This window comes from Periplaneta americana, chromosome 11 (genome assembly GCF_040183065.1).
Source record: "Periplaneta americana isolate PAMFEO1 chromosome 11, P.americana_PAMFEO1_priV1, whole genome shotgun sequence".
In the NCBI taxonomy this organism is placed as follows: domain Eukaryota; kingdom Metazoa; phylum Arthropoda; class Insecta; order Blattodea; family Blattidae; genus Periplaneta; species Periplaneta americana.
Genome location: NC_091127.1, coordinates 5,619,078 through 5,639,235, shown reverse-complemented (window position 1 = coordinate 5,639,235; position 20,158 = coordinate 5,619,078). Strand labels below are relative to the sequence as shown.

Here is a 20,158-nt window from a genome sequence, read left to right as displayed (position 1 = left end):
TTCTGGATAACTTTCGGTGCTGGACTCCGGACTCATTTCACCGGCATTATCACCTTCATATCATTCAGACGCTAAATAACCTGAGATGTTGATACAGCGTCGTAATAGTAATATGCGTTCAAGAGCGGTATGTTGAAGTTTTCATGTTCGAGGAAAATTTTGAAAAAGCGTGAGCTTTTTTAATTTCCGAGAATTTAAAGAAAACATACCGCTCGTGTATCGTACATTATTTTGTGCAAAGATCGTTTATTACATACGTGAAAGAGGAATTTCTAATTAGTTGCAATGAAATCTCCATCTTGGTTTCTGTTCAATGACGGCAAATTTGCAAAACAAAAATATCTATCTTCAACATTGTTGCTTTAAAATGTTTTCTGTGTTTACTATACTCCAGCAGGCCGTGATATACGTCTGTCTTTTTTTTCCCCCAGTGTATGATGAGTCTGGAATCTTGTTGATTTTTTCACGGCTTCCTTAATGTTACTTGCATCACGAATGCAGTAACTTTAATGGAGTTGTAGAGTTTACTTAATTTTTGGAAATATTTAAAAACAATAATTAACAGTGCAATTTAGGTGAAATTGCAGTGGTAAGTTTCCAATTTATAATTATTACTATATTGAACGTCTCTAAAAATAAAATGTTAAAAGCCTAAAGCAGTAAAATCAATATGTCACTTAAGCGGTAAGAAGAGGGAAATTGTTATGTGTGTTAGGTTGGGAATACTGAATGTGGAATTTTAGAGTTTCCGCGTTTTGGTTTTGTGCAAATACGCACTATCTCGCACAAAATAACCTACTGCTATACTATACTATACTCTTCGTTACACTCTGGGTTGTGTTACATGTCTGGTTTCAAAGTGTGCTATTGATTGCGCCACGTATTTATTGGAATATTAATAATTTCTCTCCAGTGGCATCATGGCATTACTGGTAACTGACAATTATCTACTACGATCTTTGACATCTGAGTCTCCTTACCATGCTCTATGCGGAGTAACTTTTAGAATCGATAATAATCGATAATGCTCCTATACCGCATTACCGTAATGTTGTTATAATGCCATTGATGTGGGGCTCGTATATATTTGTCAGTCATCATCGGTATTAGCTTACATTAGTCCTCCTGCATCCAATTACATTTCCAATTGGTCTCTCCTCGGGCCGTGTAGCCAGCCAGAGGGGTGCCAATACTGACAAAAAAAATTGCCTGTAATTGGAAATTAAATGTGTAATTTAAATTTTTATTTTTATTTATTTTCCCCTCGTTTATAAACATGAAATTAAATCACAATTCTAATGAAAATCACGACTCCCTAGTGGTTGTGTTTTTAGTAGTCAACAATGAAACGAATTACCTGATGGTAAAAATAGGGTATACATTGTCGCTTTTCCTTACAAAAAGAATTTATCAACATTTTGTAATAGGGTAAACATTGGTAATTTCGTAATAATTTCATGAAAACTAATTTAAAATGCAAATGTGTAAATATATCCTTATTCCGATTTTTTCATCTAAAAGACGATAACTTGCTATACAAATGTGGAGACATAAAAGATTGGATACGTTCTTGAATATGTGCCAAAAACCACTTTTACAACTTAAGCTGAAAGGTTGGTTATTTCGTGATAACCTTGGTAATTTCGTGATAACCTTGGTAATTTCGTGATATTGCATTGATAATTTCGTGAGAGATAGAAGAATTGTGGAAAAATTTATTAAAGTCAAATGAAATTCTCATTTATTGTTACAAGACTTCAAACATAGTAATTCTGTCTAATATTCATAGCAAGAAAACATAGAAATACATATCAATACATAATAAGAATGAAATCAAAGTAAAAATTGAAATTGAAAAGGGATCTTCTTTGCCCTGAAAGGGTGGATACTTTTATTACGGACTTTACTATAGCCTATATTACTAGGGTAACTCCAAAAGTAATGCATAACGTTTGTTTAAAAATTATATTTTTATCCTACAGATTTGCTATTTTCACAGAATGTAGATGCATCCTTAAGGAACAAAAATGTCACTTTTCCACATAATCCCTGTCCCTTTCAACTGCCTTACGTAACCTAGGAACGAGGGCCTGTAGACCAGCACGGTAAAAGTCTGGACCAACACGTCTGAGCCACTCTTTAGCAGCGTGCACAAGGGAGTCATCTTCTAACCTCGTTCCGCGAAGGGATCCTTCAGTTTACCAAAGAGATGGTAATCGCACGGTGCCAGTTCAGGACTGTAAGGCGGATGTTTCAGTGTTGTCTATCCGAATTTTCTGATATGGTCTGTGGTCATGTGACTGACATATGGCTGTGCGTTGTCGTGTAATAGTAGAACATCCTGCTTCTCCCGATGTCGTCGAACACGACTCAGTCGAACTTGAAGTTTCTTGAGAGTTGCAACATACCCGTCAGAATTAATGGTGGTTCCGTGTGGCATGATGTCCACAAGCAAGAGTCCTTCTGAATCGAAAAACACAGTAGCCATAACGTTTCCTGCCGAAGGTGCACTTTTGAATTTCTATTTCTTTGGTGAATTTGCATGATGCCACTCCATTGTCTGCCTCTGTCTCCGGTCCAAAATGGTGGAGCCATGTTCCATCTTCTGTCACAATTCTTGCAAGTAAGTCATCTAGCACTTATCATTGACACTTAGCATGATAACAAATCAAACAGAAGCTACACTGAATCCATTGCGTTTCCGTTTTCTTTTTTGTTATCACATCTTGTCTTCAGATTTCTAAAATTCCTATTGTATTACATTTTATACTATTTTAAAAATTGTAACACTTAATGCTCAAAAACATTTCGCCTCAAACAGCTAAGATTTCTATCAGTAAAGCTAAGCCTATATGGCGACTACAGATGTATCTAAAATTCCAAAAACATTTCCTAAAATTTCATGAAAATACAATAAATCTTTGTACCAAATATCATATGCATAACTTTAGTAATAAGCCTGTAATGCAATTACAAACATCCACAAAATTTGTATGCCTGAGAAGTCGACGCAAACTTGCTCTCTCCAAACATAAAAGCTCACTGAAGCAACTAAAATAGTCACACAAAGCTTAGCTGTATGTTTCTGGAACCTGCACAACATATGCAATCCGTTGGCGGAAATTTGGATCTCGTAACACCATTGGTTAGTTCACAAAAGAGCAAAGAAAAAGTATCACGAAATAACCACTGCCACGAAATTACCAATGTTTACCCTATATCGTCCTGATAATTCGTGGTAAAATATCAGTTTTTGCTGAAAGGTATAGCCAAATATACAGGGTGGAATAGAATTATTCCTGCAGATTGAAAGAGGCAATAGGGTACACTTAAATGAATAGAAAACCTATATTACATTTCATGATTAAATGCACGGTTAATTAGAAAATTAAGTTGAAAGTTTCAGCAGTCTGGCAACATCGCTGCTAATATACTTGTACGTTCATATTTATCATTGTTTTAAGAGTCCACATCTGTGGAGTAACGGTCAGCGCGTCTGGCTGCGAAACCAGGTGGCCCGGGTTCGATTCCCGGTCGGGGCAAGTTACTTGGTTGAGGTTTTTTCCGGGGTTTTCCCTCAACCCAATATGAGCAAATGCTGGATAACTTTCGGTGCTGGACCCCGGACTCATTTCACCGGCATTATCACCTTCATCTCATTCAGATGCTAAATAACCTAAGCTGTTGATAAAGCGTCGTAAAATAACCTACTAAAAATTGTTTTAAGAGCTGGAAAGAATATTGTCAACACATAACTTTAAATAAATGTACCCTGTTACATTTATCCAACATCAACACACAGCTCTACTTTAGAATCAATAACCCTTTTCTCCCGTCGTGTTTTATGAAGGTATTCCTGAAAATAATTAAAATAATCTCGAATCTAGATGGAATTTGTAATGACTTGCATCGCCTTGCAAATATTCGACAATGTTTTCTTAGTTTCCTTGGAGATATCAGTCAGGAATTTCATTTCGCCCCCTTTGGCAGATATTAGAATTGAAGATTTAATAAAACACAGTCTCTCATTTGAAATAAAATCGATTCAGGGTTTAATTCGCTTAGGAAAGCAAACTGTGGACCGCGGCGTCCTGATGAGCACGATTTGTTTATACATCTTGATTACACAACTTTTAACACTGTATCACTTCGGAATATGTATGGTAAGAACAACAAACATGCAGACAACATCATATATTGGCACAGATACGTAGATGACATACTAATACTATACAAAGGAAACAAAAGACAGATCAATAACCTACATCAACACATAAAAAAATACACCCAAAGCTACACTACACATTAGAAATTGAAAACAACTAATCCATAAATTTTCTAGACATCACAATAACAAAAGTCGACAACAAACATACATTCAAAGTATACAGAAAACCCACAACAACAACACACATACACAACACATCCAACCACCCCACACAACATAAACACGGTTAGCATGCCTAGCCGCGAAACCAGGTGGCCCGGGTTCGATTCCCGGTCGGGGCAAGTTACCTGGTTGAGGTTTTTTCCGGGGTTTTCCCTCAACCCAATATGAGCAAAAACTGGGTAACTTTCGGTGTTGGACCCCGGACTCATTTCACCGGCATTATCACCTTCATTTCATTCAGACGCTAAATAACCTGAGCTGTTGATAAAGCGTCGTAAAATAACCTACTAAAAAAAACAACACAAACAAGCTCCATTCCGAACAATGGTACACAGACTACTCAACATACCAATGAACCAACAGGATTACAACGAAGAGCTAAACACAATCAAATACACAGCACAAGAAAACGGATACAACCCTAACATAATAGACAACATAATACGTACTGTCGCGCGGGGTGACTTTGTGACATGAGGGTGACTTTGTGCCATTCGTGAATTTCATAAAAAAAAACGTAAGGAAGTAGTCTTTAAAACCGCCACGATGTTTTAAAGACTACTAAACGTAAGGAAGTAGACTTTAAAACCTTGTCACGGTCTTAAAGAATACTTCCATACGTTTTTCGCGAATGGCACAAAGTCACCCCTCGCGACGGTAAGACAAAAAATAACCACAAAAAAACAGAAGAATACAACACAAACACAAGAACACAAAAAATACATGACACTAACATACGAAAACAAAAACACACATAAAATTGCAATCTAATTCAACAAATTAAACTACAACATCGCATACAGAACAAATAACACTCTACAAAAACATCTCAATACACAAACAACACAAACAAACAGATACAACCACACAGGCGTACACAAACTCAAATGTAACACCTGCAACAACTTCTACATAGGACAGACAGGCAGATCATTTCAAACTCGTTACAAAGAACACATCACAGCCATAACAAAATTACAAAACACTTCCACATATGCACAACACATCACAAATGCTAACCACACCTACAGAGACATCAACACAGACATGGAAATACTGCACATCCAACCAAAAAGCCAGAAACTCAACACACTAGAACAATATGAAATATACAGACACACGAAAACACACCCCAACGGATATTCTCAACACACAACTCAATTTCAAAACACATACACTCTTTGACTCTACACTACGAACGCACCCACACAGGAAACAAGAGCCGCCAAGACCAACAACGACCAGTTCCGAAGATAACCGAAAATAGGTCGAAACATGTTAACAAGGTATGTTAAAATTTAACACAAGAAAGTTCTTATCATACATATTCCGGAGACGATTTGTTTAATGATCTTGAGGATAACATATACGAGATGTGTTCATATCTATCAGTCCGTCCGCATAAACAGTGTGCGTCCATTTTACAAATTCTTACGAAAAGTGATATCTGATCAATATTTTCCCAGGAATTAGAGTATGAATTCAATTAATAAAGCTCGTCGTTCAATTAATGATCATTGCAAGTATACTGAAGAATTCTGCTCAAGTGAAATGCATAGGAATTTATCATTGACCAATTTTTAACGTGAGATAAATACATTTCTCCTTTATGTAACAGACTTCATAAAACAATTTGTAAGTTTGTAATTCTTCCCCCTTTCATCCCTAAAAATATTATGTAGGTTTGACCCAATATGTCATCCAATATGGTGTTGCCAATCGGATGAGGAAGGACAATAAAATTTACACTCTCTTCTCTGATATTGCTTCAAAGGTGGATAACTAAATTTCCTTAAAGGAGGGAATTGATTATCCAACAAATTTTATTTATTCCAATGTTAATGTATTCCAAATTGAACAAATATATAAATATATATCATAAAATATTATCATAAAAATCGCCAAAATATAAAGATAAACCCCATGTTTATTCTACCAGAAGAAGTTTGATATGTACTTTAGCTAAATCTAAATGTTGTAAGGTACTTTAAGGTAATGTGGCTACCTTAATTTGAATTAAAAATAAAGAAGGCCTGTGGAAGCAGTTTTGCTATTATCCACTAGTGTCGCTGATTATGTACACTTCTTAACACGTGATTCGACATACTGGCACTAACGTTTGCTTATATTAATTAGCTATAGAACAGCAATGTGGCCATATATCTGCATCGACCATATTTGCATCAAATACCTTACAAGGACTGCACTGATGGACTAAAATTGTACAAATCCATTTCGATAAGACATCTAGACCTAGGCAATTTTAATTTTAATAAATTTAAGAAAAAAAATTGTTTAGTATTGATCTCCTTCTTTTCTTTTTTCTTAATTTCAATATCCTTACTCATTCGAACACATATTCTGTTCTTAGCTTGATTCTCTACGTCTATATAGGATTCCACGTTAAGAAAAAAGCTTTGATTTTATGGGCCATGCCTAATACATTGTACAAGCTATGTGGTAGGATGACGGATGACGTGAATATGTTAGCAGAAAATCCACAAACGATTAGGGAAAACGCGGAAATTCTAGTTGAAGCAGGTAAAGCGATAGGGTTGGAAGTAAATCCCGAAAAGACAAATTATGTGATTATGTCTCGTGACCAGAATATTGTACGAAATGGAACTATAAAAATTGGAGATTTTTACTTCGAAGAGGTGGAAAAATTCAAAAATCTTGGAGCAACAGTAACAAACATAAATGACACTCGGGAGGAAATTAAACGCAGATTAAATATGGGAAATGCCTGTTATTATTCGGTTGAGAAGCTTTTATCATCCAGTCTGCTGTCAAAAAATCTGAAAGTTAGAATTTATAAAACAATTATATTACCGGTTGTTCTTTATGGTTGTGAAACTTGGACTCTCACTTTGAGAGAGGAACATAGGTTAAGGGTGTTTGAGAATAAGGTTCTTAGGAAAATATTTGGGGCTAAGGGGGATGAAGTTACAGGAGAATGAAGTTACACAACGCAGAGCTGCACGCATTGTATACTTCACCTGACATAATTAGGAACGTTAAATCCAGACGTTTGAGATGGGCAGGACATGTAGCACGTATGGGCGAATCCAGAAATGCATATAGAGTGTTAGTTGGGAGGCCGGAGGGAAAAAGACCTTTGGGGAGGCCGAGACGTAGATGGGAGGATAATATTAAAATGGATTTGAGGGAGGTGGGATATGATGGTGGAAAATGGATTAATCTTGCTCAGGATAGGGACCAATGGCGGGCTTATGTGAGGGCGGCAATGAACCTCCGGGTTCCTTAAAAGCCAGTAAGTAATGTGGTAGGTAGGCGTTTCTATGGCAACAACTGGTCATTTGGTGGAACAGCCTCATATGCTCTGTGATTTTCTCTTAACGTGAAGTCCACTATATCTACAGTAATCTCACTAGAGGTTCTAAATTATTTGATTGTAGTTTATTTTTAGCAGGCATTTCGCTGAGAACAATATCGTCTGCAGTCGTGATGAGTAGTTGATAATGGAATTGCGTCTGCTCTTGTTGCAGGAAGCGAGAATAAGCGTCCGTCGCACTATGGTGGTCGTGGTGGTCGTCGTGCTTACCACCGTGCTGGGCGCGGTGTCAGCGCCACCATGTCGGCGTTCCGAGTTCGCCTGTGCGAACGGCCGCTGTGTGCCTCTGAACCGCTTCTGTGATGCCGCAAACGACTGCGGCGACTCTTCCGACGAGCCCCGCTTCTGCACCCGTAAGTACCGGCATTACAACCAGCAACGCTTCTCCTAGCAATTAAAGTTGCTAATCCAAACTACAGTAGTTCTCTCTAGAGTCCGGGACCCCACACGGCACATCCCAACGTGTTCTTTCTGAAAACACCCTCAGGAATAGAGATTGGAACTTCGCCTTCTCTTATCAACTTTCCGTTTTACAAAATATACAGAAATTTACGTGGATATTAACACAGAACCCGAAGTACGCTGACATTTAGATATTGTTACTTATGCTATGTCATTTATTTTCCAAATGAAGAGTCCACTGCAAGAATGATGGATGTCACTTTCTTGTCGAAAATGAACCAAGACTGTCAACGCATAGCTTAAGACATATACAGGGACATCATTTTATTTTTACTTCAATTTTTATTGTACCTGAGTTTTTGAATGTACTTCACTCCCACCCCTTCTACTAAGGAAGTTCCAACTCCACACAGAACCAAGACCGCAGATAGTAAGCAGTACTGAGTTACTGAGTATAGTACGTTCCAGAAATATGTTCGCGTTTTCCAGTGACGAAAGAGCTTTCAATATTGAATCATATTTTCGCACAGGTACTGTCCGTTTGCCTACGTCGCATCCCGATTTCTCCCACCTGCTTCTGCTCGCCCCTCTATAAAAGCTGGGCTGTCTTCGCTCTTTTCTGAAAACATTCATTTCTCTTAGGAATTGGAAGTTTACGTAATATTATACAGCTGTTTAATTTAATTTAAATAAAAGGGCCTCGTTAAGCAATTAACTGTCACGTGATTTCCTCCCTTTCTACAATCCTGCGGCATAACCACTTGGACGGACAGTAGATAGCATGTCTGAGTAATTTTATATTTTCGGGTCGGGCAGAAGTGAAGATTGAATTTACAGTACGTAGAGTAGGTACAGAATTATTTCAACATGAGTTACTAGTACGAAGGACGAAACTGGTAATTGGAATTAGATGCAATAGTCTGTAGTGCGATAATATGCACGAAAGAACTGAAGCCTGTATCGAAATGAACGGCCACCATTTTCAAAATTGTGTTTAAATATTCATATTATTATTTTTCAATTTAACTTCTTTCTCTATATTGTACGCTAATGTGCTGTAGACAGTATAATATACACTGCATAAAGAATACGTTCGCATGGATAACTCAGTTCGTGAGTAAAAACACTTATTCTTAATACAGTACTGTACTTTGATTAAAGAAAAACCTAGTGATAATTATCAAACTCAAAATCGCGATATTTCCTAGTTTACGTAAATGGATGAACTACTTTTCTTCCTTCCTATACCTAGTAGAGTGATTTGTGTTTTACGCCAGTATCATCGAACTCCAGTCTTGGAGGGGGGAGCAAGCGGTGTTTCCGGTTCTCTAAAGGTATAGACAGGTTAATATTAAGAATGTTAGTAAAAATAAAATGATGTCCCTGTAGAATGTACATACAGAGTTATATGGCATTAACACTGATAGTCATTGTCCAGTAACGATCGGAAAATCACAGTTAAGCTTTGAGCGCTAAGCATTTCAAACTTTCAATTGCTTCTCCTGCAAAATGTGTTTCAAATGACATCCATTATTCTTGCAGTGGACTCTTCAAATATGATAAAGTTCTCGTAGAGAATAATTTTGTCCTTCGCATAACAAAATAATGAAATACGCTCGTGCTTCCATATTGTCTGCCTCACCGTCTCTTCGACATTTTCATTAATATAGGCCTAAGGTCTGCTTTATTATTTTTGATATGTAACAAGTGATATAGCTAAACATACGGAAAAAAATTTACTTGTCCCTTTTCATCTTTTCTCTCTTGAAATGAATATTTGAACTGATTATTCATACTTTTGTGCGCGTTTATTAATGCACATTAGTTATATAGGCCTAATGTTTTACTTCTGATACTAATATTATTATATTGTACTGAAACTTGTGTCGGGTCACTTGAAGAACGGTTGGTTATTGCGTTATAGTCATCAGGATTTCTGACACCATAATCTATAAAAAGGTAAAGGTATCCCCGTAACATGCCATGAAGGCATTTGGGGTGCACGGAGGTAGAGCCCCATGCTTTCCATGACCTCGGCACTAGAATGAGGTGGTGTGGTCGGCACCACTCTCTAGCCGCCTTTTACCCCCGGGAAAGACCCGGTACTCAATTTTATAGGAGGCTGAGTGAACCTCGGGGCCGTTCTGAAAGTTTGGCAACGAGAAAAAATCCTGTCACCACCTGGGATCGAACCCCGGACCTTCCAGTCCGTATCTGTAGCCGAAATTTTTCTGGTAATTTTCGATTTTCCAAAAATAATTGGTCCTAACACATATAATTAACCACCCTGAAACCGAAAATCGCTTTTTTGAAATTTTTGTTTTTATGTCTGTCTGTGTGTATGTTTGTTACCTTTTCACGCGATAATGGCTGAACGGATTTCGATGAAAATTGTAATATAAATCAAGTTCGTTGTAACTTAGATTTTAGGCTATATGCCATTCAAAATACATTATTTAAAAGGGGGGTTATAAGGGGGCCTGAATTAAATAAATCGAAATATCTCGCTTATTATTGATTTTTGTGAAAAATGTTACATAACAAAAGTTTCCTTAAAAATAATTTTCGATAAGTTTTACTTCTTGAAAAATTTTGATAGGACTGATATTTAATGAGATAAATGAGTTTTAAAGTTAAAATAACTGCCATCTAAGGCCGTGTAATGAATTAAAAAACAAATGCCTTCGTCTATAAGGGGCCTTGGACAGCAACAATCGAAAGCTATGAAAGATAGCCTACAGAGACTGTTTCTGTGTTTGTATGAAGTAATATCGGAAGCTTAATTAACCGATTTGTACAATTAATTATTATTTCACCATTGGAAAGTGTAGTTTCTCTAGATGGACATAATGCTATAATGTTATTACAGTAACTTCTGATATAATATAATATAATATAATATAATATAATATAATATAATATAATATAATATAATATAATATAATATAATATAATATAATATATAATATAATATAATATGTAATATTATATAATATAATTTAAGTTATTTGAAGGGTTCAGAACCATAGTGGGCCAAGCGCCATTTACTGAATACGTAGAAAACAAGGGTTAAAATTAAATTATTACCCTAATTCAATGGAAACCCATAACAAGTAAATTAAAATATACCCATTAAATCTAAATGATATCAATCTTCATTAAACTATGGTTGAATGTAATAAAAGTTAAGAAACATGTTAAAGGAATTGTTATTGCAGCAAATGAGTGTCTCTGGACCAAAATGATCGTATTTTAATTATTTGGATGCAATTTAAATTAAGTAACATATTAAACGATTTATCCTTCTATCAAACACGAATGTTCCCTGGATCAAATGTCCTATTTTAATTATGTAATTACTTTATATTTATTTCTAACGGGTGCAGCGGAGCGCACGGGTACGGCTAGTGATAAATAAGCCACATGTCAAGTCGCTGTTCATTTGTTTTGTATTCAAAGCCACCTGATGATAGTTGCAATAATAAAATAAACACAAGACATATTATGCTAGAATTTTTATTTGTAATTGTGAAAATTTGTTATTTTGAGTGTAATAATTAATTACATTACAACTAGTAAACAAAATGGAGCGCTTTAATCAGGAAAATGGCAGAAATGCACCTTATGTATGGACGAGCTAATTGCAGTGGAAATTAATCAAGGTATTTGTATGATGAACAATTTCCTAATTGACATTTACCCAACAACAAGACGTTCCAAAGAACATATGACCGGTTTCTGGAAACAGGCTCTTTAAAAAAAAAACGTGTAGGCTTAACTAAAAAACTAAGCGAAACTGACCATTGTTTATTGAACTTTTTTGCTTATTTTCATGTTATTAGTCCATTTTCAATAAAATTTGTAAGATTTTTTTCGGAACTAATGAATGAGTAATTGATCGAATTCAGCCAAATACAGATCTATTAAGTTTCATAAAACTGCAAAACATCATATTTAATAAAAGCTCATACCAGAAATCGAACTATTTCACTTTTCTTTTACTATCCTAGCATTCTTTGTCTTAATTTCTTTTTTTTCATCTTTCTTTCCTTATATCTCTTTCTTTCTTACTTTGTGGTTACTTCTTTTTATTCTGTGTTTACGTAAGTTTATCTTCCTTACCTTACCTTGTCACACCTTTCTCATTCTTTTCTTTCCTTCTCTCTTCCTTTTTTCTTTCTCTGTTCCCCTATTTGACTCATTTTCTTCGACTTTCTCTTTTTCTCATCCTGCTTCGGTTCCTTCCTTTCTTTGTCCCAACCTCTTTCTATCCCTGCCTTTCTTTGAACAGCCATTTCTATTTTTCTCTATTTTCTTTGCCTATCAATTTTTCTTGACTCTGCTTTCTTTGCCCCTCTCTTTGTCTCTCCCTTTCTCTTCTTCTCCCTTTCTTCGCCCATCCTTTCTTCATACCTACATTTTTCCGCTCCTCAATTTATTTTCATTTACCCTTCCTTTTCTTTGCCTCTACCATTCATTGCTCCTTTTATTTGCCCTATCTTTTCCTTTCCCTTCCTTCGTTTCTAACTTTCTCTGTAAATCTTGCTCTTCCACTTTCTTTATCTTGCCTTCTTATCTTTTCTCTCCCTTCCTCTATCATTCTTTCTTCGTCTTCCATTGTTTGTTACCATTATTTTCACTTTTTTACCTCTTTTTGTCCTTTCCTGTCTCTTTTCTATCTTATTGTTTATCTTTCTCTGTCCCTACTTCTCTTTGTTCTATTTCTTCATCTCTGTTTTGGTTTGTGTCTTTGCTTCTTCTACTTTCTTTCTATCTCCTCACATTGTTTCTATTTCTCACGCTCTCCTTCCTAGGTATCTATTTCTCTAAATGGCTTTATGGAAGTTGCACACGAGGTGAACATAATGGCTTGGAAAGGCGGTTATGGATATATATTGCGGAACAAAATGCTTCGTGTCAGTTGCCACTCCAGCAAGCTAGCGCCGTTTTACGACACTCCCGTGAGTTCACGTTTCCAACTGGAAGGCTTAAAGTCAAAGACAATTACACTCCGTCACTTTTGCGGTTTGCGTTCGTTTTAACTTACTCCGTTTCACTTCTAGCAGAGACAGGATCTCCATCGTAATTATATCGCAGGAAAAGGTACATAAAAGCATGACAAAAAGAAACCTGCAACAATTTTTCTTATTTATTATTACTGTATATGCCACGTATATCACAATCGGCATGCTGTCCATGAGGGCTAGAAGTCTTATCCTGCTTTTATCACGAATCCAACACAATAACTTATCTTTCCGCATTCAGTAGCAGCCTTTGCCATGTACTCGTACACTGGCTGCAAAAGAAATGCCGAGTCGAAGGCGCTATCGATATGAAATATTATCGTGTTACGAGGCCTTGGCTTAGCAAACTATAGAAAATAGAGATGCACAGGAGGCATTGCATTAAATTTTCAGTTCTGTAGCTGTATCTATACTGATAATAAATCTGTAGCCGAAATTTTTCTGGTAATTTTCGATTTCCAAAAATAATTGGTGTTAACATGTATAATTAACCATCCTGAAACCGAAAATTGCTTTTTTGAAATTTTTGTTTCTATGTCTGTCTGTCTGGATGTTTGTTACCTTTTCACGCGATAAGGGCTGAACCGATTTATATGAAAATTGGAATATGAATTAAATTCGTTGTAACTTAAATTTTAGGCTATATGGCATTTAAAATACTTTATTTAAAAGGGGGGTTATAAAGGGGCCTGAATTAAATAAATCGAAATATCTCGCTTATTATTGATTTTCATGAAAAATGTTACATAACAAAAGTTTCTTTAACAATAATTTCCGATAAGTTTTATTCTATACAAAATTTTGATAGGTCTGATATTTAATGAGATAAAAATGAGTTTTAAAATTACAATAACGCCATCTAAGGCGCTGTACTGAAATAAAAACAAATGACTTCGTCTACAAGGCGCCTTGGACAACAACAATCGAAAGCTATTAAACATAGCCTACATAGAATGTACCTGTGTTTGTATGAAGTAATATCGGAAGCTAATTAATTGCTTAATTATTATTTCACCATTGGAAAGTGTAGTTTCTCTAGATGGACATAATGCTATAATGTTATTACAGTAACTTCTGAAACATATAGCAAGTAATATAAACTATACACATTAAAATTAAATGATATGTCAATCTTCATTAAATTATGGTTGCGTGTAATAACAATTAAGAAACATGTTAAAGGAATTGTCATTGCACCAAATGAGTGTCTCTGGATCAAAATGATCGCAATTTAATTACTTAAACATAATTTAAATTAAGTAACATATTAAACGATTTATCCTTCTATCAAACACGAATGTTCCCTGGATCAAACGTCCTATTTTAATTATGTAATTACTTTATATTTATTTCTAACGGGTGCAGCGGAGCGCACGGGTACGGCTAGTTTATAATAAAATTGATACTTTTTAATACAATACTAAAGGTAACTGGCCGTATATATCGATTATAACAATGACAGCATCCATGGATAATAAGGAAGGCTGTGGAATACCATATAAACTGCAGTTTCACTATTTTCGTGTAGTATTCTTACTAATTTTATAAAATAAAAGTATATTAATAATTTAAAATCAATTCATATTAAAATAAATAATAACGTGAACAGTTATAAAAGCCGTATTTAGATGTTTTTAAAAAACTGATCTCAGAAAAGTAGCTTTCTACCTCGCTATGTTTGCTAGAGTCCTCGGAAAACATACAGTTTCGTATCGACATTCTTTTGCAGCTCAGTGTACATAATGTGTTTATTTTAGTTCTGTCCCTCAAGACGGAACCAATTATTAGTAAAGTTCTAAAATTCTCCACAATATCAAGTTTTTGGAACACACAAAAAACACATGAAAATCTATTCACCATAAAACCACAGTCTAGTATATACAGTCACGAAGCTCAATACGTAGGGAATATGCATCCATAGATAATTGCTAACCGCTGGGATCGCTGCTATCGCCTCATTGCAGACAATGCGAAATAGTACCGGCACAGTCTATTGTTCCTAGCACCCTCATAAACTCAAGCTTCGTGACTGTATATACTAGACTGTGATAAAACCGTAAAATGACCGTTAGTAAAAGGAATCACCGAACGAGTTGGCTCAGAATGTAGCGTTTGACACTCGCATTCGGGAGTCCCGGGTTCAAATCCCGTGACCGACCTATCTGACTGGGTACTTTCATAGTTTCCCTCAGTCACAAAGGCAAAGTCGGATTGGAAATCATTAACATCATAAACATTAAATAAAATCTATAATGGGTTACATGAACACAAGCCATCTACAGCACACAATAGAAACAGGAACTCAACAACAGTAACCACGGCCTACTGGTATACCCACAGATATTAAAACACGCGACATGACCACAGATGTTAAAACGTGTATAAATAAACTTAACAGAAGAAAAAAAAAGAGGAATCATAATCGTTGTTGCTGTTGATGTTTTACTTCATAGTTCCATTCTTTCAGTTCTTTGGGTCTCTTGAATTTATCAGACGATCTTTGCTTGTGAAACAATTTCTCTTTTGTTTGATTTGTAAATACAGATTGACTGAGAAATTTTAGCTGACAAAATGGCTAACATGTTCTTGTCAGGTTGTTCCTATGTCTGTTGATTTAGTTTAATTTAATAGTTTCTTTTTCCATACTTCCTCCTCATATAATACATTTAGGCTGTTAGGCAATTACGTTTCCACGGTTATTTTCTTTTGTAGAGGTGTATTGTACCGTTGTCACCCATGTCTCTGTGCAGTTTGAGAGTGTAGGCTTTAGTATTTTATTTAATTTCACTGTGGGCAACTTCTTAATTTTGTTGTACAGTTTCTTTGATATGATTAAATTTTTATCAATTTGTTTTCTGTCGATTTTATTATTGTAAGAAATCTTGCGCCCAAGAGTTAAAATTATGGAATGTATTGAGTAATTTTCCGAAAAGACAAAGTATATGATTATGTCTCATGACCAGAATATTGTACGAAATGTAAATATAAAAATTGGAAATTTATCCTTTGAAGAGGTGGAAAAATTCAAATACCTGGGAGCAACAGTAACAAATATAAATGATACTAGGAAGGAAATTAAACACAGAATAAATATGGGAAATGCCTGTTATTATTCGGTTCAGAAGCTTTTATCATCCAGTCTGCTGTCAAAAAATCTGAAAGTTAGAATTTATAAAACAGTTATATTACCGGTTGTTCTTTATGGTTGTGAAACTTGGACTCTCACTTTGAGAGAGGAACATAGATTAAGGATGTTTGGGAATGAGGTGCTTAGGAAAATATTTGGGGCTAAGAGGGATGAAGTTACAGGAGAATTGAGAAAGCTACACAACACAGAACTGCACGCATTGTATTCTTCACCTGATATAGGCCTAATTAGGAACATTAAATCCAGACGTTTGAGATGGCCAGGACATGTAGCACGTATGGGCGAATTCAGAAATGCATATAGAGTGTTAGTTGGGAGGCCGGAGGGAAAAAGACCTTTAGGGAGGCCGAGACGTAGATGGGAAGATAATATTAAAATGGATTTGAGGGAGGTGGGATATGATGATAGAGACTGGATTAATCTTGCTCAGGATAGGGACCAATGGCGGTTTATGTGAGGGCGGCAATAAACCTTCGGATTCCTTAAAAGCCAGTAAGTAAGTATTGAGTAATTTTATGAGTATGAAGGAAAACTTTTACATCCCACTCACTTCTAATGTAACTTGCGTATTTCAACAATATTTTCTTGTACATAATTATTGAAATGAAGAATGCCGTAATTTGTAAACTATCTTAAATATTATTCGAACTCTCAAATTAAATTTTAGCCTTCTCTTTACCGAAATTTCTGTAAACTAAGAAAATAAATGTTTGAAGTTATCACTGAATACAAGGTTAAAACTGAGAGCACTGAAATTCTCAGGGCAATAAAAATCTTCGAGCCCTACAGATAAAGGAAAAGAAAGTATAATAATAAAATTCAGATCCTCTAATGTTCACATCTCAGTTAATTCTTGCACTTAAGTGTAAAAATATATTCTCTCGTTTTATTGACGTGTAGATGATGGCGGCCCAGACGTTAGGAACCTTCACCTACGCGATTTTTAGTGATAGGAGTAATTTAAACTAAAACACACTTCCGCCCATATCTTATCTTATTAATTGGCATCCATATTGAATTGTTTTAAATGATAGCGGAGCAAGAGTGTCGCATCTGATTTCATACTCGATTTGGCCACATGCGCAATTACAGCTCGTTCCAGTGGAGCGAGTACCCATGTCAGTGGATCAGATATCAGACATCGGATTAATTGGACGAGCAAAATGAGGTCGTAAATATGGCGCCCCGCTGAGCAATTCCTTCAGATGAGTTACGCAATAACGAAGAGTGCGTACTTACGCGTTATCCGCACCGTTACTAGATGTTAATTTTTCAAACAACTAGATGCGATAGGATGCGGAATATAACAGAGAGAATTTGTCAAAAACAAAAATGCGGAAGTCCACAAAATGCAATAGAAGTAAACATTGCAATAATTGTTCTATTTCCGAAGATGGCAGAGACCGCAACAATACACTAGGCGAATTACTTGACAGACAGATGATGATGATTATGTTTTCTTTACACATTTTTCTGTGCACTATATCGGCAAATACGAAACGGATAAGAAAGTCTATGCTCATTCGAAAATATTTAATCCCTAGTACTGAATCTTGAGTATCTGTACATTTACAGTATATCGAAAACATTATCACCACCATTTTGTCTTTGATGATCTAGTGTAGGTAAGAACAAATCTGTCCTCCGAGATCTAGGGCTCTCTAAAGAGCCTTACCGGGGCCAGATACGTCACGCCATTGGTCCCTATCCTGAGCAAGATTAATCTAGTCCCTACCATCATATCCCACCTCCCTCAAATTCATTTTAATATTATCCTCCCATCTACGTCTCGGCCTCCCTAAAGGTCTTTTTCCCTCCGGCCTCCCAACTAACACTCTATATGCATTTCCGGATTCGCCCATACGTGCTACATGCCCTCCCCATCTCAAAAGTCTGGATTTAATGTTCCTAATTATGTCAGGTGAAGAATACAATGCGTGCAGTTCTGTGTTGTGTAACTTTCTCCATTCTCCTGTAACTTCATCCCTCTTAGCCCCAAATATATTCCTAAGCACCATATTCTCAAACACCCTTAACCTATGTTTCTCTCTCAAAGTGAGAGTCCAAGTTTCACAACCATAAAGAACAACCGGTAATATAACTGTTTTATTAACTCTAACTTTAAGATTTTTTGATGACAGACTGGATGATAAAAGCTTGTCAACCGAATAATAATAGGCATTTCCCATATTTGTTCTGTGTTTAATTTCCTCCCGAGTATCATTTACATTTGTTATTGTTGCTTCCAGGTATTTGAATTTTTCGATCTCTTCAAATATAATATAATATAATATAATATAATATAATATAATATAATATAATAATAGTACATTATGCAACTAGTCTATAATGGTAGTAATTAAGACGCGAGTATGTTTGTTTATGAAACAAGCGCAAGCGAGTTTCATAATTTTCATACGAGCGTCTTAATTACCATTACAGGCAAGTTTCATACGACTTTTTGTGCTCGACCATATTTCTAACTTGAAATTATTCGTAAGTATTCATGTTATGGTTATGTAAGTGAGGAGCGGAACTGACCTAAATTGTGAGATGTGCGCAGACGCGAAAGTATTGATTTTTTCCGAGGCACGAATGTGATTGACCTTGATATAACCTAGAGAATAACATGAACATTAGTCTTGATATAACCTGGAAATTTATTTAGAATTGAAAAACGAGATGACAAATTGAATTTATTTGAATATTATTTACAATTAACGCTAATTATTATAGTAGCAGAACATAACCTTCTGCGACAGTATTGGATTTCCAGCCTCCGTGACGTTTCGCTAATTGTTTTTCGATTGCATATCCGAGAATAATCGATACTTGCGGTTTTATAATGGTACAATGGTGATTTCTCATTGGCTGAACAACTAAATTATAATGAATAGGTGTACTTTAATGAGGTGCATTAAAGGGCTACTACCAGGTGTATAATTACTTCGTTTCGGCATGGTCGAGCATAAAATATAATAATAATAATAATAATAATAATAATAATAATAATAATATCTACACATTTTATACCGCAGATATCACTATGAATTTCCGTCATCAAATTCACTGAGCCTTCATAATACTCATCATCATCATCATCATCATCATCATCATCATCGTTGTATACTTTGTTGTGTTAATATCAATAATGAAGCAACGCTGTCTATTTCTATGAACTGGAGTATATGACCACAGTTTAGTATATACAGTGACGAAGCTTGAGTTGTTGAGGGTACTAGGAACAATAGACTGTGCCGGTATTATTCCACATTGTCTGTAATGAGGCGATAGTAGCGGTCCTAGTGGTTAGCAACTATCTATGGATGCATATTCCCTACGTACTGAGCTTCGTGACTATATATACTAGACTGTGACATTACTCTGACTCCTGTGAGGATCGGTTTTTCAATCCGGTATCCCAGTGTGATTCATAGTGGAATTTAAAGTTGACAACAGCGGTATTGCGGTGGTATCTCTCATGAAATTTCCGTTTACCCTGTCATCTTTACACCATTTCTCCATTATTTATCGTCATCCATAAAATGAAACGGGTGGACGTAGTACTGGGTGTTCATTTCAAAGTGTGTCATGACGTCACTTTTGTGAGTCAGCGATTTGAAGCGAGTTTCAGCTTTTAAGTCAGAGAAGTTGCCTATTAATCAAGGCGTTCAATCTGAACTTGAGAACGTGTACGGTATAACTTGAACGTCGTAGCAACAGATGGCGGTCTGTACGGTCTGTGTGCTACCAAGAGCGTATTCCGAATCTCACCGGTGAGCAATCCGATGGCATCACGGAGTTCCGAATTCCACCGTTGACGTCTTTCATGCTCCACC

The 20,158-nt window shown here is 35.9% G+C and overlaps 1 protein-coding gene across 1 annotated transcript in view; it reads left to right on the top strand.

Moving 5' to 3' along the window:
• Positions 1 to 20,158, top strand: part of LOC138708738 (uncharacterized) — a 1,008,888-nt gene that overhangs the window by 680,214 nt on the left and 308,516 nt on the right. The window contains exon 3 of the mRNA XM_069838867.1: positions 7,900 to 8,098. Coding sequence (XP_069694968.1) covers positions 7,927 to 8,098 — 172 coding nt within the window. The 5' untranslated portion in view covers positions 7,900 to 7,926. The remainder of the gene's footprint in view (positions 1 to 7,899; positions 8,099 to 20,158) is intronic.